At 40.6% G+C, this 26,686-nt stretch overlaps 1 protein-coding gene across 2 annotated transcripts in view; it reads left to right on the forward strand.

The window, feature by feature from the left end:
* Window positions 1–26,686, forward strand: part of ATXN7L1 (ataxin 7 like 1) — a 148,654-nt gene that overhangs the window by 17,895 nt on the left and 104,073 nt on the right. For both annotated transcript variants that reach the window (XM_088480219.1, XM_088480218.1), the window contains exon 3: window positions 14,139–14,243. In XM_088480219.1, the coding sequence (XP_088336345.1) occupies window positions 14,139–14,243 (105 nt within the window). The remainder of the gene's footprint in view (window positions 1–14,138; window positions 14,244–26,686) is intronic.

Consider the following 26,686-nt stretch of genomic DNA (forward strand, 5'->3'; position numbering starts at 1 on the left):
GCGTTCTTTCTTTTTAAGAATGTTCCAAACAGTTGATTTGGCCACACCTAATGTTTTTGCTATCTCTCTGATGGGTTTGTTTGGATTTTTCAGTTAATGATGGCTTGCTTCGCTGCTAGTGGCAGCTCTTTGGATCTCATATTGAGAGTCGACAGCAACTGATTCCAAATGCAAATGTCACACCTAGAATCAACTCCAGACCTTTTACCTGCTTAATTGATAATAAAATAACGAGGGAATAGCCCACACCTGTCCATGAAATAGCTTTTGAGTTGATAGTCCCATTACTTTTGGCCCCTTGAAAAGTGTGAGGCACATATAGAAACCGTTGTAATTCCTACACCGTTCACCTGATTTGGATGTAATTACCCTCAAATTAAATCTGAAAGTCTGCAGTTAAAGCACATCTTGTTTGTTTCATTTCAAAGCCATTGTGGTGGTGAATAGAGGCCAAAATATTAAAATTCTGTCATTGTCCCAATATTTATGCACCTGACTGTATCTGCGACAACTCGATCTGCAGATATCTGTCAGGTATGTACCCAATACTAGATAAATCCAAGAAAAGATTGCTGATCTTCCTAGCAAAGCAAAACATAACATGGCTGTTGGTATGGTGCTCTAGTGGATTGTCCTGTTACCAGTAAGGAGACATAAAGGAATGTTTCCCATTTTATAATCAGACTATGCTATTTAATGGTTATTTCACTTGGAGTTTGGAGGTTTTTGACTTTATTTACATGTGGAATATGATTAACCCAGTGGTTAGGAGAGACAGAGGTAACTTTATTATGTATTGTGGGTTGTAGGTACTGACCTCTTGAGTGTATACAGCTATACTTTCCTCTGTGCTATGTTTCTTATTCCAGTCACTTAATGTCTCTCCTAGTAATATAGTATATGATGCTTTGTTGTAAACATACTAATAATTTTATTGAGTTAAACATAATCATGACTCCAAATAACCACAACTCCCAACAGGTACTCTAACCCAGGTATCATGTGATTCATGTCAACTTATGACCGAACGGTGTGAACTTTGCTCACTATCTGACTAAATGGTTGTGAAGATTATTTCATGGTTACAACATGCCATCATTGCTGCATATTGGAGTCATCTGCATACTGTTATATTTTTCAGGATGGTATACGTGCTGATAAAGAATGAACCATCAGTTGGCCTTTGTGAGTGCCCCACACATTTTGTCCACATAATTATTTATGGCTACCACTGCTGATCACCGTGCATTAATTTCCATGACCATGTCTGCAGCACATTCTACTCGCTCAGTAAACAATTGCGTTGTTTATATGGTATTATACTATTCAAAGGAATATACATCCTCATTCATATGGACAAACAAGGTAGCTTAAGGCAATGTGTCTACTTGCATTGGGACCACATAAATATACTGGCGCATAGACATGGATAGTCTTCCTGACTCCCTTTTAACATGATGCACTTTTTCATATATAGCGCTATAAATGCCATAAAGGATGGTTCACGTCATATGTATGTAATGCAGTATTGTTTATGCAAGTAACTACGGGATCTCTGATCCCTGTGTCCAACACCACTCCCATTCACAGCAGAAATGTGTACTTTACCATAGATTGAGTTGTGGTGACATAGAGATTAGTGATCCCAAAGCCACCTGCTTTTTGAATGCACATGTCATGTGGTGATCGCAGAATTGCTACACAGATTGAGGTATAAGCACGTACAGATGTGTCCACATACATCTTACCTCCACGCTAAACACGTGAGCGCCATGCGACTCTGTAGCGCAGAGCATCTTTTCGTACGACTTTATACCGTTAAATACGTCTTATTCACAAAGCGGTACAAATAGGATGTACCAGCAGCTTCTGCTGATAGTGTAACGTAGCGTTTCCCATGCAGATGCAGTCACACATAGCATATAGGCATGCCGCATATCATTTTAATAAGCAGTAGCTGCTTGTGTGTCCTATGCGCATCGCTTTGCGAATAAGATGGTAAAAAGTTGCAAGAAAAAACGCTCGGCAATGCAGAGTCACGTCATGGCATGGCTCAACGACCAGGGCTGTTTATCGCGCATGGAAGTAAGCTGTATGCGGACATATTTGTATCTATACCAATATATAATGAACCAATACCTGACATTGGGGATGGTCGGTAAAATAGAAAATTTTGGATCTAGGCGTTCGGGGAGCAATTGAAGGAAGCTACATGCTGTGGTTAAAAAATACCCTTTAGAAAATAGCTATTAATTATTAAAAACTAACATAATCCCATCAAACAAACATTTTGAATTATGATTAATAAGAAACTTCTGTATATACTAGAAGTTAAAATACAAGGATCTCCGTCAGGGACCTTGGGTACACTTTAGTGAGCTAAATTACCTAATGTTCCTGTGCTCCTCATCAACTGGTACACAGCATGCTAAAGCCAGTAGCTCTAAAGGCATTCCTGGGCACATTACACAAGTGTTGTCTGGCAGGGTGATAGAGATAACAAAAATCAAATGTGCTTTGACTTTACAAATTGGTGCAACTGTTCTATATGGTGCTTTGCTGTTCCAGTAAGTCACTTCATCCTTGACAGCAGTAGTCAAAGACCGTACAAAATCCAGTAAAATAGAAACCAATTGTGAGATATGGCTATTCTATTCATTTGTTTAGCATTTCACATATAAAAAATATGAATATACCAGTAATGATAAATTAGCTGACTGGATAGTCAAATAAATATACTATAACATATTAGAGAGAATAGACAATGGGGGTGATTCAGTTGTATTGCCGGCCCTCCCGCTGGGCGACTATACGAATAGGCGCACAATTGAGCAATTAAAATATTGCTCTGTTCAGACGATTAAAGCTGCGGAGGACACATTTCTTCTCGCAGCCTCCTGAAGTGTGAGAAGAAATGTGTGCAAAGTCTGTTGGGCGCCCTAAAGGTGGTTTGGACATCCTATCCAGTTCTTTAGACAGGTTTTTAGGTGCAAAACAATTGAATCGCCAATAATGTGTCAAAACATTTTTTTTTTTTTTTTATCAAATGACTTGTGATGGTCTTATAAGTCGTGCATGGGACCTCAGGAACTTTATCATCCTATGGGTAATGTCCTGTTGATCATGTTTGAACAGAATGAATACTAGTTTGGGAAGAATCCGATTTGGCCCAAAAACAAATAATAAAATGAATAGAAATAGCTGTACCTATACTTTTTCTTTAACTGAAATCTGTTTTGCGAATTCTAGCTATGCTTTGAGTTATTGTAGTATACATACAGCTGCAATAAATCAGTTAAAACGCACAACACCAGATCTACAACTGGGTATACTAGTGTGCTATTTCCTTTTACTTGATCTTATTCACAGTTGGTACTTTGTACGTTTGCCTGTTAGATAATAACTGTCTTGATAAGTGTAGTATTTGGGGAAATGCACCAGGCAGCCATCTTTTGACAGACATCCAATCATGGCAGTTGACATTTTTTGAAATATTATTAAAAGACAAGTTTAATTATTAACTTCTTTGAAATGCTTTATATTTGTAGCATAAATGATACACCGAACATGAAATAATACTTGCTCTTATGCTCAACTATAACTCACCAAACTGATGTCTGCTTTACTTTTCAGAGAATCAGCATTTGCTTTGGAGGGTATGCTTCTCTGTCTAACAGCACTGCAAAGTCAGGGGGTGTCATTGGCTAGCAACTCTATTAAGGGTAACAGAAACCTTTGTACAGGCTGCAGCTTGCTGCATTCGTTTGATGGGGCAAGGTAATCATATCAAAATAAGTATAACAGCTGTTATATAATTGTGTGTGTATATACAGTCAGGTGCATAAATATTGGGACATTGACAGAATTTTCATATTTTGGCCTCTATTCACCACCACAATGGCTTTGAAATGAAACAAACAAGATGTGCTTTAACTGCAGGCTTTCAGATTTAATTTGAGGGTAATTACATCCAAATCAGGTGAACGGTGTAGGAATTACAATGGTTTCTATATGTGCCTCCCACTTTTTAAGGGGCCAAAAGTAATGGGACAAACTAAACAATCCTAAATCTAACTTTCACTTTTTAAAACTAAGGCCCTCATTCAGAGCCGTACGCTCTGAGCAGAGCGCACGCTCTGAATGAGGGCCGCCCTCCATAAAAATGGAGCGTCCTCCTGGACGCTCGTATAGCTGTGGGTCACCACCCACAGCCTATACGAGCGTGCAGTTTGATGGCCGCGATGGTCGTGACCATCGCGACCATCGAAACTGCGAGCTGGAGCCTGCGGTTGAGGTTTTCAAACGCAAGCCCCGGAGTGATTTTGGCTCTATCAGAGCCAAAATCACTCCCACTGACATCACTAGTGATGTCAGTGGGCCGGCTTCTGATGGGAGGCGTTCCCGTGGGAACGCCCCCGTCAGGGAGGCACGCCCCGGCACGCCCACCAAAGGGGGCGTGCTGTCAATCAACATCGACAGCACGCCCCCTTTGATCAGACACAACGAGCGAAGGACTTTCCTTCGCTCGTCGCGTCTGGCGCATGCGCACGACGGAGCTCCCTCCGTCGTGCGCATGCTCAGTGCAGAACATCGACCCACTTGCGAGCGGACAGCCGCTCGCGAGTGGGTCTGAATCAGGGCCTAAGTTGCAAATCCTTTGCATGCAATTACAGCCTGAAGTCTGGAACGCATAGACATCACCAGACGCTTGGGTTTCATCCCTGGTGATGCTCTGCCAGGCCTCTACTGCAAATGTCTTCAGTTCCTGCTTGTTCTTGGGGCATTTTCCCTTCAGTTTTGTCTTCATCAAGTAAAATGCATGCTCAATCGGATTCAGGTCAGGGGGTTGACTTGGCCATTGCATAACATTCCACTTTTTAAACTTAAAAAACTCTTTGGTTGCTTTTGCAGTATGCTTCGGGTCATTGTCCATCTTCACCGTGAAGCGCCGTCCAATGAGTTCAGAAGCATTTGACTGAATGTGAGCATATAATATTGCCCGAAACACTTCAGAATTCATTCTGCTGCTTTTGTCAGCAGTCACATCATCAATAAATACAAGGGAACCAGTTCCATTGGCAGCCATACATGCCCACACCATGACACTACCACCACCATGCTTCACTGATGAGATGGTATGTTTTGGATCATGAGCAGTTCCTTTCCTTCTCCATACTCTTCTCTTCCCATCACTCTGGTACAAGTTGATCTTTGTCTCATCTGTCCATAGGATGTTGTTCCAGAACTGTAGATGTTGTTTGGCAAACTCTAATCTGGTCTTCCTGTTTTTGAGGCTCACCAATGGTTTACATCTTGTGGTGAACCCTCTATAGTCACTCTTGTGAAGTCTTCTCTTGATGGTTGACTTTGACACATATACACCTACCTCCTGGAGAGTGTTCTTGATTTAGCCAACTGTTGTGAAGGGGTTTTTCTTCACCAGGGAAATTATTCTTCTGTCATCCACCACAGTTTGGTCTTCCAGATCTTTTGGTGTTGCTGAGCTCTCCGGTGCGTTTTCTTTTTAAGAATGTTCCAAACAGTTGATTTGGCCACACCTAATGTTTTTGCTATCTCTTTGATGGGTTTGTTTTGATTTTTCAGCCTAATGATGGCTTGCTTCACTGCTAGTGACAGCTCTTTGGATCTCATATTGAGAGTCGGCAGCAACTGATTCCAAATGCAAATGTCACACCTAGAATCAACTCCAGACCTTTTACCTGCTTAATTGAGAATGAAATAATGAGGAAATAGCCCACACCTGTCCATGAAATAGCTTTTGAGTTGATAGTCCTATTACTTTTGGCTCCTTAAAAAGTGGGAGGCACATATAGAAACCGTTGTAATTCCTACACCGTTCACCTGATTTGGATGTAATTACCCTCAAATTAAATCTGAAAGTCTGCAGTTAAAGCACATCTTGTTTGTTTCATTTCAAAGCCATTGTGGTGGTGAATAGATGCCAAAATATGAAAATTCTGTCAATGTCCCAATATTTATGCACCTGAATGTGTGTGTGTGTGTGTATGTGTGTGTATATATATATATATATATATATATCTCGTGTGTGTATATATAAATATATATATATATATATATATATATATTGTGACTGGGAGGCGGCCTGAAGTGAACGCAAAAAAGGCTGTCTCACAGGGCATCATTGAACATGGCTGTATTCTCAAATGCAGAGCCGCAGCCATATATGCAATGTTTAGAGAAAATTCAGAAGGCGCCATAGGGCGTCGTAAGTGTCAATAGTGATCCCGATGGTGCGCTGAGAGTGGAGCGTTTGAATCCACCAATGGATTTGCACTGTCCACGGGCAGTGAAAGTGGGCATCTCGGGGCTTGCACTGTCAGGTGCACATGAGTACACTGGGGCATGTGTATGTAGATCTAGCATTTGCATGTTACCGCCGCTGTGACTAAATCAGGCCCTCAATCCAATGAGTTTGGAGCGCGGAATATTAGAATGCTAATGGCTGAAGGTTAGTGGATAAATAGCCAGGTTCAGAGGTGTGATGGGAGACTAAGGGGAGGCAAACACAAATCAATAATTTTGCAGCATGCTCTGCCATAGTTTTAGCATGCCCTAATAGCAAAACTGACAGGGAATGCTAGGATGTGCAGTTCCACAGCAGCCTGAGGGCCGCATGTTGAATGCCTCTGAATTATGTAATTTCCTGCTCTTGTGGGGCATATGGGCACAACATTTTACTCCAGTATATTTCTAATACAAAAGTGTTGTAAAGATTATGAATAGTTCTAGATTTAAGAAAGCTCACTTGATCTATTTATGCAAGACATTAGTTCATAGGCTTTGTAAAGTCCATTCAGATGCAGCAGAGAAAGGTGACTTCCTTCAATAGTTCTGCAAGATGCATGCCTGCATATTCATATTGCAGCCCAACATAATCAGCATCTCGGATAGATTTTGCATGGAAACCATTTCTTGTGCACCGGTCTCTTTTTCGGGCTATCCACTTCTTCAAGAACCTACACCAAGGGGGTGGTAGTTTTTTATGACTGCTCTCGGGAAACAAGGAATCATGGTCTGGCCTAGCCTGGAAAACATTCTTGTAACAGCAAAGTTAGCACAGAACAGTCCAAGTAAAGAACTTCCTACAGGAACACAGTTCGATAATCAATACAGGAAAGGCCATCTAGTGTCTTCTCAATAACTACAATTCTTGGGACTACAAATATACACAGCAATAGACATATGGGGGGGAATAAAATGTAAGATTTCTTGGCAGTTCAGCTGCAGGATTTAAAGGGGCAATTGTTTTAAAAATCAAAGCCAGGCTGCTATTGTTTATATATAGCTAAAGCTAATAATAATTGGGGTTTTTGTTCACTTTATTTTTCAAATTGAGAAAAAAACACAGATTCAGACTATTGAAAACAGAGAATCTTTTTTTATATGTTAAGTGTAATCTTAAATAAATATTCCCAGTTTACCATTCAAAATAAGAGATTTGCCTGAAATTTGGGGAAAAAAAATCCACTCTTTGCTACTGCATCATTTATTTTAGTCTTAGAAATTTTTTATTTTATTTATAAAAATAAAATTAAATGTGCTTTACTTTTATGCCACTTGTGGCATTATACCAGTCATTTGAGTGAGTTGTTTTTTTCAGTGTAATGAGCGCTATAGGACAGACACACTTTTAAGCAGGTGCAGATAAAGCAGTTAATAAAAAATATGGACAAAATTTTTTTTTTTATTCATGGAAGAATACCTATGTAAGACACTAATGCTTTGTTTATATGATGGCCAAAGGAAAAGTGATTGCGCTGAAAATGTTTATCAGATAATTGTTTTTTTGGGTTTTTTTTTTACATGTTTTTAGATTGCAGTTCAATAATATATCTATTGTCGGTAATGTTTGATTTTAGTAAACAAAGACTAGATTTGTCACATTAGCATAACAAATAATATATAGATTGGAAGAATACATTTGTGTTTTCCCTAACTGCATTGTGTCCTACTAGTAATGACTGTCTGTCACCCGTAGGTGGCACTCTGATTTTGTGTATGCTGCAGCACGTCTTTAATTTGACATATGCTCTAACCATGAGATTGTAAATAGTAGTCACACCTTTAACAACATCTGTAAATGAAAAGTAAGAGACTGTGATAGCACATCATATTTATTTAAATACAGCCAGTACACACAAATGAATACTTGTAGTGTTCAAACATCAATTGAGAATACACAGCTGTTGAAAATTAGATGCGTAGAGAGTCTCCTTGCTGATGAGTGAATTTAATTTTCCTGTGTGAAGTGCTTGATGGCTGATTCTCTCTAACTTAGTGGATGTGGTGTTTGTAAAATAATATTATATTTATGTATTTAGTGAGAAGATGAAGATGGCCTCACTCAGCCTCTCATTATTGTATTCTCCTTCTCAGCTTGGCTTTTCTCTTGTCTGAATATTCTGTGAACCCTTGTAATTCTATCCATTGGTCTTGCATTTGAATGATAAGTAGGCCAAGTACATGTAAATGAAATGCATCAATCTGCAGTCAGAGTCCTGGCCTCCTTGTGACTCTCCAAGCCTGAAGTGTGGACCCCTTGCCTACAGCAGTAATAACACCTGCACATTTGGCAGAAACAGCACTGCTAAAAAGGAGCGCTTTGTATTTCTTCTTATAGGCAAAATGCCTGCACCCATTGCTAGACTGCTCACTAGTCTGCTAGTGTTTCCTTGTAATCGGATGCTGCCTAAAATGAAATGCTGTGTGCCGAGATTAAATATTTTTAATTTTGCAATGAACACTTGCCATAGTCTACTGGTGCTAGGGCATGCTGGGAATTGTAGTTTAACAAGACCACAACAGGTTGTCTGGTACATTCTACGGTTCAGTAACCATAAGATAACTCAAGAAGTTTGGAAGTGTAACCAATGCAATGCAAGTATTAAATATTCTTTGGCACTTTGCATTGAGCAGTGTGCATTAATTCAAATGCCCATTACAAGAATACATTTCTCAGAATCTTTGTGGTCCTACATTTGAGACCCTCACCGTTAGGAGAGCAGAGTTCATGGGTCAATTTGTCATCTAATGTTATGTGCCACTTTTTCTTCTCTATTTAGGTGTTTATGCACATGGCTATAATAATGACAGTCTGATATATAGCATACACAGTTAGCAGGTGACAAGCATTCTAAATGAATGTTGTCATCTAGAGTGGACTGTTGCATGTAGTATACAGTGTGAAAATAAAGTCTTGAAAAAAGTTCAGTAGAAAAGAAGATGGCTTTAATTTTTTTTAACACCTGTTGCTCACGGCTTCAGCCAACGTTTTTATTTTATTTGATGTGCTCTAGTTGTATAGCTTTTGCCTGTCGCGTGAGTGGCCCATGTGACCAGAAGCGCTATACAGTCTCTTGGCAGCAGCACCTTCACCCACCACTCGCACCAATGTCACTGTGTGCCCTGTGCACAGACTGCTATGTAGCATATCCTATTCAAGTGAATGCGTGCCCAAAGCACTTCTCCCCACACCCCTTACCGGCTGCGCGCATGGTGCCACACCTATCTCTTGCATTGATGATTAATTTAGTTTTTGTTATTGCTCAGTTTTACTTTGTCGAGACGAAACAGAGTCCAGGTTATTTATAGGAGTTTCCACAACAAAATGATGCAGTTTTCATGAAACTCTGGGCCTGATTCAGACCCGCTCGCGAGCGCTGAGCGCTCGCAAGCAGGTCGATGTTGGCCCAGTGTGCATGCGCACGACGGAGCCGGCTCCGTCGTGCGCATGCGCGAGACCCGGATAGCAACAGGCAAGCCGTCATTACGGGTTTCGTACCAAAGGGGGCATGCTGTCGATGTTGAGTGACAGCACGCCCCCTTTGGTGGGCGGCCCAGGGGCGTGGCTGGCCAGACGGAGGCGTTCCCATGGGAACGCCTACCGTCTGGGGCCGGCCCCACTGACCTCACAAGTGACGTCAGTGGGAGTGCTTTCGGCTCTGATAGAGCCGAAAGCACTCTAGGGCTTGCCGTTAACGAGACCCTACCACAAGGCTCTCGTCGCAAGCCCGATGGTCGCGATGGCCTTGACCATCGCGACCATCTTCCTGGCCGCTCGCTATAGCTGTGGGTGGTCAAAAAAACCAGAGGGCCGGCCCTGATTCAGAGCGAGCGCTTTGTCAGAGCGTCCGGCTCTGAATCAGGGCCTCTGTTCAGTTGTTTTTGCTATGTAAAAATGAATGTAGAGGCAGCACCAAGGGTACCTAATCTCTGCGACCTGAGGAGAACTAGTGGGTTTCCCAACTTAACTCAAAGGGAACAGAGTTGAAAACAGGAGAGCATGTCTGGCACTGAAAAGGGTACATAGTAGATCAAAACTCCGGTCTGTGATTTCCCCAGCTGGAGTCACCGTGGCTGACCACAGCGAGCTCTGATGACAGATGCTGGTGACGCCGATGACTGCTGCAACACCGCTGATGCCTGCTGGTTCACACTGCTTCTTCCCGCTCGTTTCATACCACTAGGGTACTATTTCATGGATGGTTCTAATCCTGCCAATATGTTCCTTTTATACTTTAAAAAATAAAAACTTTATTGAAAAACGGAAGTGAAAAAAAGGAATTAATTTAACTACTTCTGTTTTTAACTACTTCCATTTTTTTCACTTCCATTATCCTTCGGAAAGGTGAACAGTCTCCAAGCTTCAGTTTTCTAACAGACTGAAGAAGGTTATCTTGCAGTATCTCCCTCTATTTTGCACAATTCATTGGTCCTTCAATTTTAACAATGCCCAGTCCCCGCTGAAGAATAGCATTCCCGCAATATGATGCTATCACCCCCATTCTTCACTGGGATGGTGTTTGCTGAGGAATAGGCAGTGTTGGGTATGCCCCACACCATATCCCACATTTTAGTTGGGTCACTCTAATCTTTTCTGTCAAACTCTTTTATTTGCTTTGATGTGGTTTTTCTTCAGTAATGGCTTTGTTTAGCCACCCTTATATACAGGCCAGATGTGTGCAGAACTCTTGATATCATTGACTGTTGCACCTTCACTCCAGTCACAGCCAGTGAACTCTATTCTTATACTTCACTCACAAGTCTACTTCTTGCTCCTTGCACCGTCGCTGTTTTATGGCTTGATTTTTATTTGTAGCTTTTTCCTATCTTGTACATGTCCTACTTTCATGTATCATACATTTTACTGGCAGCTTTTTTAGGTGTTCTGTTTCTATATACAGTGCATCCGGAAAGTATTTACAACGCTTCACTTTTTCCATATTTCGTTATGTTACAGCCTTATTCCAGAATGGAATAAATTCATTTTTGTCCTAAAAATTCTACACACAATACCCCATAATGACAACGGGTAAAAATTTTTTAGCGATTTTTGCAAATTTAATAATAATAATAATAATAATAATAATAATTTAAAAAAAAAAAACTAACAAAATGTGGAAAAAGTGAAGAGTTGTGAATACTTTCCAGATGCACTGTATGAACTGGTGTTTATGTAAAATCTTTTCTAAAACAAATTAGGATATGTCAGTGTTTCCATATAATATGTTTCCACTTGTTTATATTGACCATTATAATCAGATATGAAAGGCAAACATTTATTTATTTTCTACTGGTTTCCTATAACTGAATAGCTCTTTCCTGTTTTTTGTTTTGCAATTTCTTCAATAATTTGGTTGATGTTATAGGGAAATCCCTATGCTATAAATTTATTCTTAAGTTCATCTTCTTGGTGTTGCACGACTTTGATATTATAGTAGTTTCTATGAATGCGTCTGTCTGATTTGACCTCTCAGTACATTTTTAAGCCATATTGGGGGAAATTCAATTGTTTGAGAGAATTGGCTCCCATCTAATGTGAACTGTATGTATGTCTCCTGTCTATTTGTCAGAGAGCAAGAGATCTGAGAAGTTAACTTATGTCATGCTGATATTAATATAAAGTGCTATGTTATAGGTATTCTGGTTGAGGGAATTGCACAATTCAGTAAAGGCGCACATCCACTAGGCGATATTAATGAGCGATTGCACGATTATGACATCGTAATCGTGCAATCGCTCATTAATCGTGCACAAATCGTGCACTATAATGTCGGAAACGAGCAGCGATGCATGCTCCCTCTGGTCATTTCTGACATCAATCATCGCCCGAACATGCTGGTCAATCTGCCGATAACGACAGATTGGCCATGTTCGGGGATGAGGGAGGGTATGCATCTGCAGGGGATGGGGAACGATGGTACGATTACGATGTTGTAATCGTACGGTCTTTCCTTAGTCGCCTAGTGGATGTGTGGCATTGGTTCTCTATCTGGCCCCTGCTATATGAACATAATGTAATCTGTTGGTTTGATCACTAAGATAACATTTCAATAAAGTATTTTAAGCTGAATAATGTGGTTAGAAATCTTCTGGACCTGGAACTGTCTGACAAGCATCCTTTTTGATCATGTTAGAGTGTCCCATTACTACAGTGGTGTTAACAATGTGGGACCTTTAACCTGTGTTTGGTATAATGTTTCTTACATATACTTGAGAAAAATCTCTAAAGATAAATACATTAATATATTTACAATTAAACATGAGCTCAACTGTCAGTGGTTATTACTAAATAATACTCTATATATCATTACTAGTCTTATATCCTAGGAGAGATAAAATAGTGCATTCTATGTTTCTGAATGGTTCAGGTCACAGAATAAGTACTGGGCTTTCCAGCCATGTTAGCTACAGAAACATTCTAAGATCCCTGAACCATTTTGTTTCTGTCACCCAGCTATTGTAATGCCACTTTTCACCAAAGGAGAGTCTTTTTATCTTTCTATTTTTCATTTACACCCATGAGCTAAAACATTATGAAAACTCCCACATGAAGAGAATGATGTTGACTTATCCCATAACAAAGGAACATGTCAAGGTCAGGGATATATTAGATGTTAAGCTGATGTAAGGCACTCTTAGTTGAACTCAGAAGATATGGGCAGGTGTAAAGATCTGAGTGGCTTGATGAGGGCCAAATTGATATGAATAGATGACTGGCGAAGCTTGTTTGGTGTTCAAGGTCGGCTGTGGTGAGTACCTTCCAATCTGAGGAGCAAAAAAAATCAAACTTTTAACAGAATATTGGGCAGCCAAGACTAATTGATGCATCAGGTCAGCAAAGGCTATCCTGTCTTGTATGAACCAAAAGAAGGGCTACTGTGACACAAACAGAAGATCGCAAGTGTCGGCAATGGACCTTGGATCAATTGAAAGAGGTTGACTGTTCACAAGAATCCCTTTTTTTTTTTTTTTTGCACCATTGGAAGTCTAGGCATGTGTGCGTTATTTACCTAGGAATGTGATGGCACCAGGATGCATTGTGAGAAGAAAAATAAATATGGGGTTGGAGAGTGATGCTTTGGGCTATGTACTGCTGGGAAACCCTGGGTCCAGTCATTAATGTGATGTTAGTGTGGCGCATATCACTTGCCTAAACACTGTTGTGGTAGGAACATCCTTTCATAGCAATGGTATTATGCGATGGAAGTGACCTTTTCCAACTGGATAATGCACCCTGCAACACTGCACAGATTGCTTGAGAATTGGTTTTACATGATGGAGAGTTCCAGTTTCATCCTGGTCCCCAAATTTAACAGATAACGATCCAATCGATCGTCTGCTGTATGTGTTTGAACAACAAATACGATCTGTGGAAGCTGCACTTCACAACTTACAGGAATGAAAGAATCTGCTGGTAATGTCCTTGTATCAGATAACTCAGGACACCTTCAGAGATCTTGTAGAGTCCATGCCTATATGGGTCATAGTTGTTTAGGTGGCAGACTGGGAGGCAATATCACATCAGATAAGTGATCCTAATGTTTAGGTTCATTAGTATAATGGCACTGTGGTTTTGTAACTATTTTACTGCAATGTTTCTACTTTGCGGTTTTGAGTTTTGGCATGTATAGGTTTGTGTGCCAGGTATGTATAACACATGTACTGTAGCTTTGCTTGTTTTTATGAAAAATATAATGTGTAATCTCAGTTATGAACAATACTAATAAGTGCATTGATCATAAGGATAGTTGTATTGGTGTAGATAAGTTTTTTGGAATGAATTGTGTATACTAATTCCTGTTTCATTTCCACAGACATGCACTTATTTGGGCATTATCCAGCTCATGATGACTTTTATCTAGTGGTCTGTAACTTCTGCAATCAGGTAGTGAAGCCACAAGTATTCCAGTCCCATTGTGGTAAGTAATTACTAAAAAGTCTGTCTTTGAAGTCCCAATTTAATGATACTTGCTCTACCCTTCATATTTAATATACATTTTAAATACCACAAACGTAGTGCATGTTCAACATTTTGTATCTCTTTTGTTAATGATCAAACGCTTTGTTTTCTTGCATATGTTTTTGCTCCTTTTTTTGCTTTGCTCCCAACTCTGAATCAGCCTTAACAAGTCAGACTAAAGCACAGACTTGTTAAGGCTGATTCAGAGTTGGGAGCAAAGCAAATAAAAAAGCAAATTTGCACTTGGCAAAACCATGTTGCACTGCAAGTGGGGCAGATTTAAAATGTGCAGATAGATTTAGAGTTAGGAGAGGCGGGTCCTAGCTGACCTCTAAATTGCAGTGTAATAATAGTCATCCAGCATTTGTGGGCTACATGTAAAATCAGCCACTATTTACCCTGCGTAAAAAAGCAAGAAATAAAATAAATGTATTTGCACCCCTTGCATTCCATTGCAACAGTTTGATGGTCTAGTAGAAATACACAAATACATGAGATGACGTTCAACTTAATCTACCAGTTTCAACATATTCATCAAATATGGTTGATTCCAATGAAACAATTATTGGCGTTGAATGGGCAACAAAGATGCAGGGGTGCAGCCGTTATGACTCCTGTCTCTCCATGTTTGTACGCATTTATTAAATGGTAAATGGGGTACCTTACAAAATGTTGTTATGCGGCCCAATAATGTGTAGTGACACCATGGCATCTGGCATGGAGCTCATACAGACTCTTGCTTTGTAGGACTTATTTTTGCGTATTCTTCCTTTAGAAAATACTTGTATTGTGTGAGGAAGGCTTCTTTCTGAAGTTAGTCAGTGTCGTGTACTACGGTTTCAATGGTCAACCAAGCATTTCATTATCAGTGTGTGATTTCTATTAAAGTTGTACAGCTAATCATCTTGTTCCAATAAAAGACAGTTGTGGGTAGGATTTCTATAAAGCATTGATTTATTTGAATATTGCTCTGGGTATGGTGTTTGACACCCCTGGTCTACAGTATTTAGTTAGACAGTCAATGGGTCAACGCCAAATGGTCGTCAGGCAACAGGTAGACAGTCCACAGTTAAAAATGGTCCACAGTTAAAAGGCTGACATGGACAAAAGGGTGACGCACAAATGGTTGACATGGAAAAGGTAGACACATTTTTTTTTTTTTTTTTTTTTTTTGATATTTTAACAATAATCCAGTGCCTAACCCTCCCCCTAGTGCCAATTCCTCACTCTGGTGCCTAACCTTCTCCCTAGTGCCTGACCCTAACCCTCCCCTAAGGCCTAACCCTAGTACTCACTCTGATGCCTAACCCTCCCCCTAGTGTCTAACCCTCACTCTGATACCTAACCCTAAACCTAACCCTTAAAACAGCAGGAAATTATGGAAAGCCATGTGTTGACCTTTTCTGCGTCTATATTTTGACCCCGTCAACCTATTGCCTATCGACCATTTGGGATAGATCTATTGTCTGTCTAGAGTATAGACACTGTAGATATTCCATCCCTGTACCATTGTTCTAGCCTATGTTTTAAGCATATCTTGCATGTGTATTGGTTACATGTAAATTATGAAGGGAATATGGATAATAAAAATATAATTAATATTGGGCTTTTACCACTCCACCTGCTAACGCATAACTTGTAATATGTTACGTGCCTTCTCCTCACATGCCAGTGATGCAGCTTGCTTATTTGCTCTTTGTTTCTTATATTTATATTTCATGCATAGGGGAGAATTCAAATGCACATGATAATTGTTTGTGCGATAAAAATAGAACTTTTCCAGGCATTTCAATTACCCCCCGTTTTTGCCGCACAAAAAAATTCCTGTTTTCAGCCGAAACACCAGAATGTCGAAAGAACAATTTTTTTTTCTTTGTTATTTTGGTGTCGACATTATGAACATGTCGCAATTTTAACCATGTAGATATTCATACTACACCTGTGTACACAACTTGTATTTTAAATTTAATGGTCCACTAAACTGTGTTTGTAGCACAATTATACCACATATCATGTTTTAATGGAAATGTTTTTTTAAACCTGCTCATTATATTAATACTTTGAAATATTGCTATGTATTAGAAAACTTGAGCTCTCATGTTTTAATGCTTTCTAACATTAACAATCCAAAGTTATTAGGATTTTTTATCTCATTAAATGAGAGCCAGACTAAAGGTTCGTACATACTAGACGACTTGCAAACGACGCGATAGTCGTCCAGATTTCCTTTGAACTCTCAGACAAACGATCTAGTGCATAGTCATACACACTCTGCAATCTTCCAAAATATATCTTGCATTGTTTGGCGGTTAGATCGTTAACTATGTAATAACATATAGTCTGGTTGTCTGGTAGTGCATGCACGATTTGCGGGACATCTTTAAAGAGATTGTAAACTTGACCTGCATATAGTAATGACCTGAAGATACAAGGGCTGCAGCCGCGGGAGCGCGCATATTGCGTACACACTTGATGATTTGAAAGATTGTCGTTCTGATGCATCTGGCAAATCATTAAAAAAAAATTGTCTAGTGTGTTCGCACATTAAGGGGTATATTTGCTAAAGTGTGGGTTTTTAGAAGTGGAGGTGTTGCCCGTGGCAACCATTCAGATTCTACTTATTTATCTAGCACCTTCTAGAAGATAATAGCTATAATCTGGTTGCTATGGGCAACAACTCCACTTCTAAAAACTCACACTTTAGTGAATATACCCCTAAGTCTGTCTTGCTTCCACTGAAGTTTTTGAATTGAAATAAACATGAAGGAGATTAAACAATGAGGTGTTTTTCTCTGTATTGCCTTTATAATGTGTTGGAGTTGTTTACCCTTTAAGATTGAGAATGTTAGTTGTGGTTTTCTCCTGTTCGATAGGATTGTTAAGGGAGGAGTTTGAAGTCTTAGTTGATGCTAGGCAGATTTAGTACCTCTCTGATCTGGTTTGCCCTCCCTATTTCTCTGTTGTACTGTAAGTGTATGAATTTACTGTATTGGTACAGCTCATTCAAATGAAGACCACAAGCAACACGAATGTGGAATAATACCAGTGAGATTCCCATTTGGTTTAAACCAGCCAACCCTGTTTAAAGCACAAACACGTTTGAGATGTATTTTTTTTTACGGAATGATTACTTGTGTTCAGAAGGTCAATGGAGGTTACATATGCTTCACCAATGCATTCACTTGTGTTAAATGCAAGTGAATGGGGTAAGCAGAGTTTGAAAGACTTGATGCTAATGCAGTGCTCCCAAATAACGAGTAAAAAGCTTGAGTGATGGTGCGTACACATGGTATGATAAAAATGAACGATATGAACGATAACTATATCAACCATACCGTTATCGTTCAGATCATTAATATTTTGGTGCCCAACGACCAGCGATGCACGGGCACGTATGGTCGATAACTATATCGACCATTGCCCGTGCATGCAGGCCAACCTGGCCGATATCGACCAGGTTACGTAGGGATCGCGGGTCGCTGGCCCGTCGTTGGGTTGATAGTGTGCTGGATGAACGATAACTATCATCCAGCACACCGGGAAGGTGCAGGACGATCAGTCAGCGATATCATTATCGCTGACTGATCGTACCGTGTGTACGCACCATTAGGACGAATTTAAAATAATGGATTCCATGTACAGACCTATTTACATGCTTTTATAGTCGTTTAAAAATATCCTAGTGCACAAAATGACTACCAATTGGTATAAGGCCTTATATTGTTCAACTACAACTTTTTTGTAATATATGTACATTGCACATTTTTAGAGACTCCATCTTTAACATATAGGGCCTGATTCTGAGTTGGACTTGAGTCAGTTTGCGTTGTGTAAAACGCACATTCACAGGAAATGGCCACACACCGAGACAGGGTAGGGAATTCTAGGGTAGACTGAGTACAGTAAGGTTGTAATTGCGAACAGATGTTCACCTGTACAAAGCTCTATAGAGCCTATGCTTGTAAAAGCTGTAGTAATTCCAAACGCCTGCGGGCTAGTGCAAATATACCCTGCTGCTGATAACCATTTTTGTTTTGCTAATTGCAGATTTACTGTATCTATGAAGCTGATAGGTGCTTTCTTTGCTGTGCAAGCCCGTATTATGTTTTTGTGTGCTTGTTTTTGCATTTATTTTTTTTCATTCACAAGATGGAGTGATATCTGCTGAAGTAGAGTATTTAAAAAAAAAAAGCTATACTAACATTGAATGTGTATTTCGCAAGCAAGACAAACGTTTAAAAACATGGGTTTGACATAAACCTATTCATTTGCTGCTAGTGCAGATAGATATGAGTGTAAATATAGCTTTCTTTCTGACCATGTCCACCATGTGCCCAAATCAGCATCACCACCATATTGTTTACCATGACGACTGCACTTAGTTTTGAATCTGAAGTACATGGCATGATTTTTCATGTAAAGGGGTCAGTTTACTAAAGTGAGAGTTTTTAGAAGTGGAGATGTAGCCCATAGCAACCAGTCAGATTCTAGCTATTATTTTCTAGAAGGTGCTAGTTAAATGTTAAGTAGAATCTGATTGGTTGCTATGGGCAATATCTCCACTTCTAAAAAAACTCTCACTAGAGTAAATATACTCCAAAGGCTCAAAGGGGGCAGTTCAATTCAGTACGATGTTGAACAGCCCCGGGAAGTTGTTCCCAGAGCTATTCAATTGACTGTGCTGTTAAATCAGGCTAGAAGCAAGTCGGAGAATGCTGGTTAGTGCGCCTTAAGCTGGGTGTTTAGACGCACTAACTGGCATTCTCTGATAAATCCAACATCGTGCTGAATTGAATCGCCCCCAATGAAAATAAATTCCCAAGATAATGATAAAGGCAAGTCCAAAATATGTTCAGCACTAAATTCCACAAATTGTTTCTTTGTTTTGACTCATTTTCTTTAAATATACAGTATGTTGTGTATGTACAGTCGGCATTAAAGGCACATTGGTAGAACAAAATGATATGGCTCTGTGTTATATCATTGTCACAACAAGATTATAGCTTTACTTTCTTAGATAGTCTCCACCAAATTTTGACAGGTCTTCTAGACACTAAACATTTTAAAACGGTTTAAATTTGTATATTCATCAGAAAGTAGTGCCGTAATACAAATACACAGAATAACCCCCGTTTGTGTGTGTGTCTATACCCGCACATGTACACCAATCACCACTGCATCCCAGGAACAGCCCACAATACCTGCCGTAGAGATGCTGTGACCCAGCCATCTAACAATCACAATTTGGCACTTCTCAAAGTCACTCAGATCCTTACGTTTGCCCATTTTATTTCTGTATCCAACACATCAACTGTCTTATATACCCCACCCCTTGACAGGTGCTATTGTAACAAATAATCAATATTATTCACTGCACCGGTCAGTGGTTTAATATTACAGCCTATGGGCCTATATATCTTTCTATTCAGCTGCCCATCTCTATTAATATAATGTAATATTATACCTAATATAGTAATTTATAAATTGAACTTCCCGACATATATCAAATTATTTTTATATCTAACGTTAGTGTGGTACCCCAGACCCTAGGTGTGCGCCAGTGCATTACTCTATCTATCTATCTATCTATCTATCTATCTATCTTTATGCATATTTAGTGAGCAGTGGAGGCTCCAGAGGTGCGCCTGCAGGTCAGCCCAACATTCAAATAGAGGAGCCACAACAACTGTCATTCAAATGCTGCAAAACATAGATGGCCGGGACTCGCTGGCAGTTGGTGAGGCTCCCCTATCCCCTGGAGCTGCCGCTGATGGTGAGTATTGCACTGGTGAGTCAGCAGCAGGTCACATAACATAGAACTGGCAGGAACCAGCAGCAGGTGGACGGTTAAGGCAGGTACGGGAAGTCCTGAAGCGACAGTCTGAAGGGACAGACCTGTGCAGGGACACTCCTTGGCTAGAGATAAAGTGAACTGAGATAAAGTCCCAACCAATTACCTCATAACTGCCATGTCACAGGCTGTGTTTGAAAAATGACAGGAGCTGATTGGTTGGGACTTTATCTCCATTCACTTTATCTCCTCCAAGGCTTACGGCCTTATTCAATTTGGAGCGAAAAGTCCGTTGCCGGACTTTTCACAGTCATCGGAGGTTTTGCCGTGAAACTTATCGCGCACGTCCCCATCTATCCCAGTAATCAATTTCAAATCAACAAAAACAGGACCCGGCGAAAACGAAAACAGCGAAAAATCATCTAATTTTTGGGGAAGTCAGCCTGACACCCCCCAAACGATGTTCTGACATGGGGGTTCACTATGGGTACCCCCAAATGGCCCTGCAAAAAGGTATTTGGGGTTTTTAAATGGTCTCAATAGGTGCTATTTAGCGTCTTTGGTTAAGTGGTGAAGAATAGCATTTTGCTATTTTTTTTTGTGAAAAATAAGTAGTCCCATCAAATTTGGAGTACCTGAAAATGGGTGCAAGCATAGTTCCAAATCACTAAAGTCAAGCTTTAAAGTACACCAAAAAATGCACCTTTAGCAAGCACCTGCAATAAAAAAACACCTCCCCCATACTTCCAAACTCCCCCCCAAGGCTATTTTGCTAGTTTTTTGTAATTTGTACCCCCACTTTTTCACCAACATTTTCAAAGTGCTTTTCTTGGGGTGTCCTTTGTGTTTTTTTAAGATTTTTTTTATGCAGTTTGCGTCAAGGGGGGTGTACAAAAGGGTGCAGAGTGGTCTCTGCACCCCAAAACCGCAATTTTGCCATTTTTTCCGCTGGGTATTCATAGGCGAAACTTTTTCGCCTATTACTTTGCATTGCATTTTCACACTGGTGAAAAGATGCTACAATTGAATACAGGGATAAGTGAAATCGGCGAAAATGATGTCATCGGCAAAAAAAGTTTAGCCGAGAACGGCATTTCGCTCCAAATTGAATTCGGCCCTTAGTAAATAGACCCCTCTGTGAGAGAAGATATGAGGAAGCGGACCTGCACTGAGGCAGGGTACCTGCGCCCTGAGATGTCCGCTAAAGAGTTGGTCCTGGCTGCAGAGGGACAGCTGATTGTGGAGGCTGCGGGTGTGGACCCGCATCTAAGTGACTAAAGCCGGCCTCCTCTGCGTTACAGTCCGGGTAGTGGGCAGGACAGAAGATGGTGGCTCCCCCGAGCTGGGTTGAGCTGGAGGCAGTACAGGAGGCGCGGTTATTACTGGTGAGAGGAGGTTACTCCAAGCTCCCCTGTGTGTACACTGACGGACTCCCATTTACATATATCCAGTGAGGAAGTCCGGAGAGAGGTCTGTAATAAAATACCCATCGTAGCGACGCACTTCAGTTTAACTGCAGCACTGATTTCTTACTAGTACCAGGGATTGTGAGCAGTATAGCCATCAATTACAGGGACTTCCTCTTCTATTCATACCAATAGCCCTTACAGACTCTATAGGACTGATGGTGAGAGAGAAAGATAAATACTATTAAATAATAAGTCCTCAGCCATTAGCTGTTCCGTAAATGATTAGTATTCAGCAAAATAGCAGTTGCTTTTGCGTCATATTTGCATCGCTTTGCAAATAAGATACATTTGAAGGTAAAAGGTCACATGAAAAGACGCTCGGCGCTACCAAGTCGCACTACGGCATGGCGCGACTAGAAGGGCTGTTTAAAGTGCAAGGAAGTAAGATGTATGTGGATTCATCTTTATATGTGGGTGTGTATGTATATAAGCATGTATATGTGGTTTTTAATTTGTTTTTAATGAAAAATAGCCTTTTAGAATTTGGTATACGGCGTTTAAAATCAATCCTGTGTAGTGTTGTGACGATATGTGCTTACCATTTCTAATCTAATGTTGATACCTATGGTTTTAGATCTGTATCGCCTTCATGTTTTGGATCTGGATTGGTTTTAACAATACCACCCTTGCGTGTTTTGGTTTTAGATCTGTATTATTTGTAATCATAAAAACAACTGAAATCACATAATGTTGGCCTGTTTTTGTTCCTACAGTATTATTAACCTCAATAACATTTATTTCCAGTTATTTCCAGTCAATTGTGACCACCTCACAGTTCACAATATTGATTTCATCCAGTTTAGGTCAAAAGGTTGCATCAAGGTAGCTGGCTGACTAAGCTACAGCAGTGGGCGGCTCTAACTTATGGCAGTTCAGCTTCCAACATGGCACATAGGGAAACAAATGTTCCACATTCGTCCAAACTGGGAAGCACTGACGCTGGGATATGAGGGAGGAGTAGGCACTAAAAATAATTGACTGACTGACAAACTCTCCCTCCCTTATATACTCTCCCTTTTCCACGTAGTTACTACCTCTTGCTTCTGCTGATGGCAGGGCAAATTCAAAAGTACTAACTGGTGCTGCAATCTTCGACATGCAGTTGCAGAATGTCAAAAATGTCCCAACATTTTTTGGGCCACCGCATCTCCTGCTCGACCCTGTAATTTTTAAAAAAAATGTTGCACCACCAAATTAATTGTGTGACAAAAACATGGGATGTGTTTGAATTCGCCCAGATGTAATGCTCTCACAATATTGGTGGCATTGTCAGAAATCACAAATTTCGAGGAGAGTCCAAGTGGGCTAAGCCATTTTGCAATGATTTCCCTAAGTTTTTCTAAGAGGTTCTCAGCGGTATGCCTCTTAAGCTGCATACACATGGTCTGATATCTGTGAACGATTACTATATCATAAATTTTTATACAGTGAACCACCAACGATGCGCGTTCCCACATGAGCGATATCTATGATCATCCGTACATGCAGGCCAACTTGCATGATATTGTCAACTTTGCCTGTACAGAGATGTGGCAATATGACTTCACTGAGAGATATCTTTGAAAGATGTCTTTCAAGTCTGTGGTACAGATCGTATCATGTGTATGCAGCTTTAGTGAAACCAGTGATACACAGAGTAGCCTGCCTCTGAATGAGCTGACATTTGTTAGATGATGCTGTTGTTGCTGTTTGCACTGTTGGAGGCAATACACCTATCCAGCGGGCTGTCACAGTCATGTAATCTATAATTTGCTCTGTCCCGCTTGTCCACATATCTGTGGTTAAGTGGACAGTGGGTACAACAGCATTTCGGAGGACACTAATAAGGTTTTTTTTTATGTCCTTTTACAGACTGGGAATTGCTGTTCTACTGAAGTGGAATCTAGAAGGGAATTGATTGGTAGCGGGGACACAGGACCTCAATTAACTGTCTGAAACTCACTGCATTAATGGCGGATACTGGACGCACATCTAATACCAGCATAGCTTTTATGGTGTCAGTAATCCGCTGTGCAATTGGGTGACTGCTGTCATACTTGTTCCCCCTTGCAAAGGATTGTTTGACAGTCAATTGTTTTGTTAAACTACTAAAAGTAGTCTTCCTCTTGGTCCCCTTCTGGGATGAAGAGCCACTCACAGCAGCAGCAACAGGTGTAGCACTCAAGGATCCTTCTGAGGAATCACTGATAGGAGAGGAGTCAGTAATTCTTAGGAAATTGGATGCAGGACTACTTCCGATCATGATTGAGGGTGACGCTGGACTGATAGTTTTTAGCCAAAGTTTCTGAATTTGAAAAATACTCTTCAATTTGATGAATGCGCTGCAAGTGACGTAACAGGGAGGAGGTTCCTAGATGGTTAAGGTCCTTACCTCTACTCACTTTGCAAACGTTACAGATAGCTTGACAATTGTTGTCCGGATTTGAGTGGAAATAATTCTACACATGAGGTGGATTTTTTTTGTCTCTTGCCCCGTCATGACAATGGGCTTTTTCATACCATGGGCAACAACTGTTGCCTGATTTACACAAACTTCGTCCTCGGCATCAACATCCTCATCATCTTTATTAGCGCCAACTGCAGAAATATCCTCCTCATCCTCCTGGTGCAATTCCACAGAAGCATCCTCTATTTCTACATCATCATGTTGACTTGTGCTGCTCATCCCCGCATTTGCAGAGGACACACAAATGGTGTAAGGAGGATCCTCTTTAAGTCACTATTAGAAAGGTCAGGCTCACACATGGCAACCGCGGACACTTATACTCTCCTTACTCTCCACACTTATATATCCTACTCTTTTTTTTACACTGGGGAAGAGCACCCCCTGCCCCTTGATGAACAACACCGCACCCCTTTATGGACAACAAAGCACCTCTGCAGAGTCACAAATATGTGGATGATAAAATGATAACTGTGGCCTGGCCTGCAGTGTCACCGAACAACAATAGAATAACTATTTACTAACTGGTAACTACCTAGCACACACACACACACACAGAAAAGAAAAAGATTAAAAAAAAAGATTTTAACTTTTATTTTTTTACCCCCTGGATTGACACAGCACCCCTTTATGAACTGCAGCCCTAGCCCCTTGATGGACAGGACATCACAGCAGCACCCCTTTATGTACTGCAGCCATAGCCCTTTGATGGACAGGACAACACAGCAGCACCCCTTTATGAACTGCAGCCCAAGACCCTTTATGGACAACACAGCAGCAGCCCTTTATGTACTGCAGCCCATGCCCCTGGATTGACTGAACAACAGTGAGTGACACAGCAGCACCCCCCACTTTATGTACTGCAGCCCCAGCCTGACAACACTGCACCCTTGAACAAATAGTGACAAGTCACTGACAACACAAACACTGACTGCACCCTAGAAGAACAGAGCACGTCTGCTCTGTACACTCTCCAGAGCCGGAGTGAAAATGACGCCCATCACGGGACCTTTATAGAATCCAAAACCTGCGAGAATCCGACAGCGGGAGGATGACGTTTTGCCTAGTTTTCAAAACCGAGTCACACGGGAAAACCTGAGCCAGACTCTGCTCTCTCCTCGGATCACGAAGTTCGGGAACCGGACCTGCTCATCTCTAGTTGAGAGTATAACAGCCCACTTCGCAACTAATAAATATATTATACGCCTAATGCTAAATATGGGAAGGAACAATAGAGAGGACAAAAGTTTCTCTAATTATTTTCAAGAAAGGTTTTTGGGAATAAATACACTGGAATTTAGCTTTTCTGAGGTTATTTAACTTTACAAAGCCTGCATTTATATGAAGTATAAATGTATACCTAGTGTTCACTCTAGGGTGAACATTGGGCAGGGTGGGCGAAGGGGCACTTCTGCGCATGCTCCCGAAAAGGGGGCATGGCCACTCAGGGAGGGGTGTGGCTTCATTGCAGAGGGGTTGATGCTTACTACTCAAAATCGCTGCGATCGCTACATTATCAACAATTGATACAAAATTAAGTTCCACTCAGGGCCATTAGGAATATCTTCATGAAAAAAAAAACCAAGCCCCCTCGTCCCCAGTGCAACTGAAGGCATTACTGGACACTTTACAGATGTTTCTGGAGGAAGTACCGATTTCTCCTGTTCCTTCGACACAGAAAGGCTCAGATTTTTAATTTAATTTTCCAAACAGTCCTCATTATAAGGCAGCTCAAACAAGGACCTTTCTGCAAGGAATCTGTACGCTTACCTGTACATTCTTACTACAGCTCAACATCTTTAATTCCTCATATTTGTTGTGCTATGTGATCTGTCTCCCATTCCTACTGTCTGCTCCATGGTGGCTCTAAGGAAACAGTGAATCGCAGTATGGCCTATTCTGGGTTACGTTTTTGTAGCTGGATATTCCAGAGAATGTTGCTTTTGTCAGGACAACTCAGGTGTGACACTCCTACAAGTTTTTGTTATCAATATAGGAATAAGTCGTCCCCTGTCTTCTCAACAGCTACAGTTCTTGGGAAAATGGCTAGTTGCAGCAAAAGACTCAAAATTCAACATTTAGCATGTCTGCGTCGGTCCCAGCAACTGAGTTTGATAAGGGACTTGTGTCTGTCTTCTAGGAAAGTTATCATTCTGTCTCTGCATTCTTGAGCAAGTTGGCATAAGCAAGACTTTCATCTGTATCTACTTACTTATTGGGATCACAGTTCTTGTTTTGTAGGTCACTTCAGTATTGTGCAGTGTCCTTCTCATAAACAAAGTGGATTGTGCACACCACAGAATCCAGCTCCAAAGGTTGGGGATCTCTACTTTACAGAAGCGGTACACACGAAAGATTCTGTCACAAAACAACACCTGAGGATCTTATCTGACAAATATACTGTATATTTTATACACTGGCAAGCAACACAAAAAGCAGAACCATTATGTCAGAAGTGTCATGTCATGGGCAGAAGATAATTTGGTATTCAAGACAGGAGTATATCCGTTAAGTTCAAATCCATCGAGGAGAATAAGCCTTGTGCAATGAGAGTTTTTCTTAGTAGCTGGTACAAAAGTTTAAACTTTTTCAAATCTACTTGATGGCAACGTCTTTCAATACTATGTAAACTCTGTTATATTCCCATCACAGAGACACGATAGCAGAAAGTACTGGGATATGTATTCCTCCTATTCTTC

The sequence above is a fragment of the Taudactylus pleione genome, unplaced genomic scaffold (genome assembly GCF_031769625.1).
Source record: "Taudactylus pleione unplaced genomic scaffold, aTauple2 ptg000251l, whole genome shotgun sequence".
Lineage (NCBI taxonomy): Eukaryota > Metazoa > Chordata > Amphibia > Anura > Myobatrachidae > Taudactylus > Taudactylus pleione.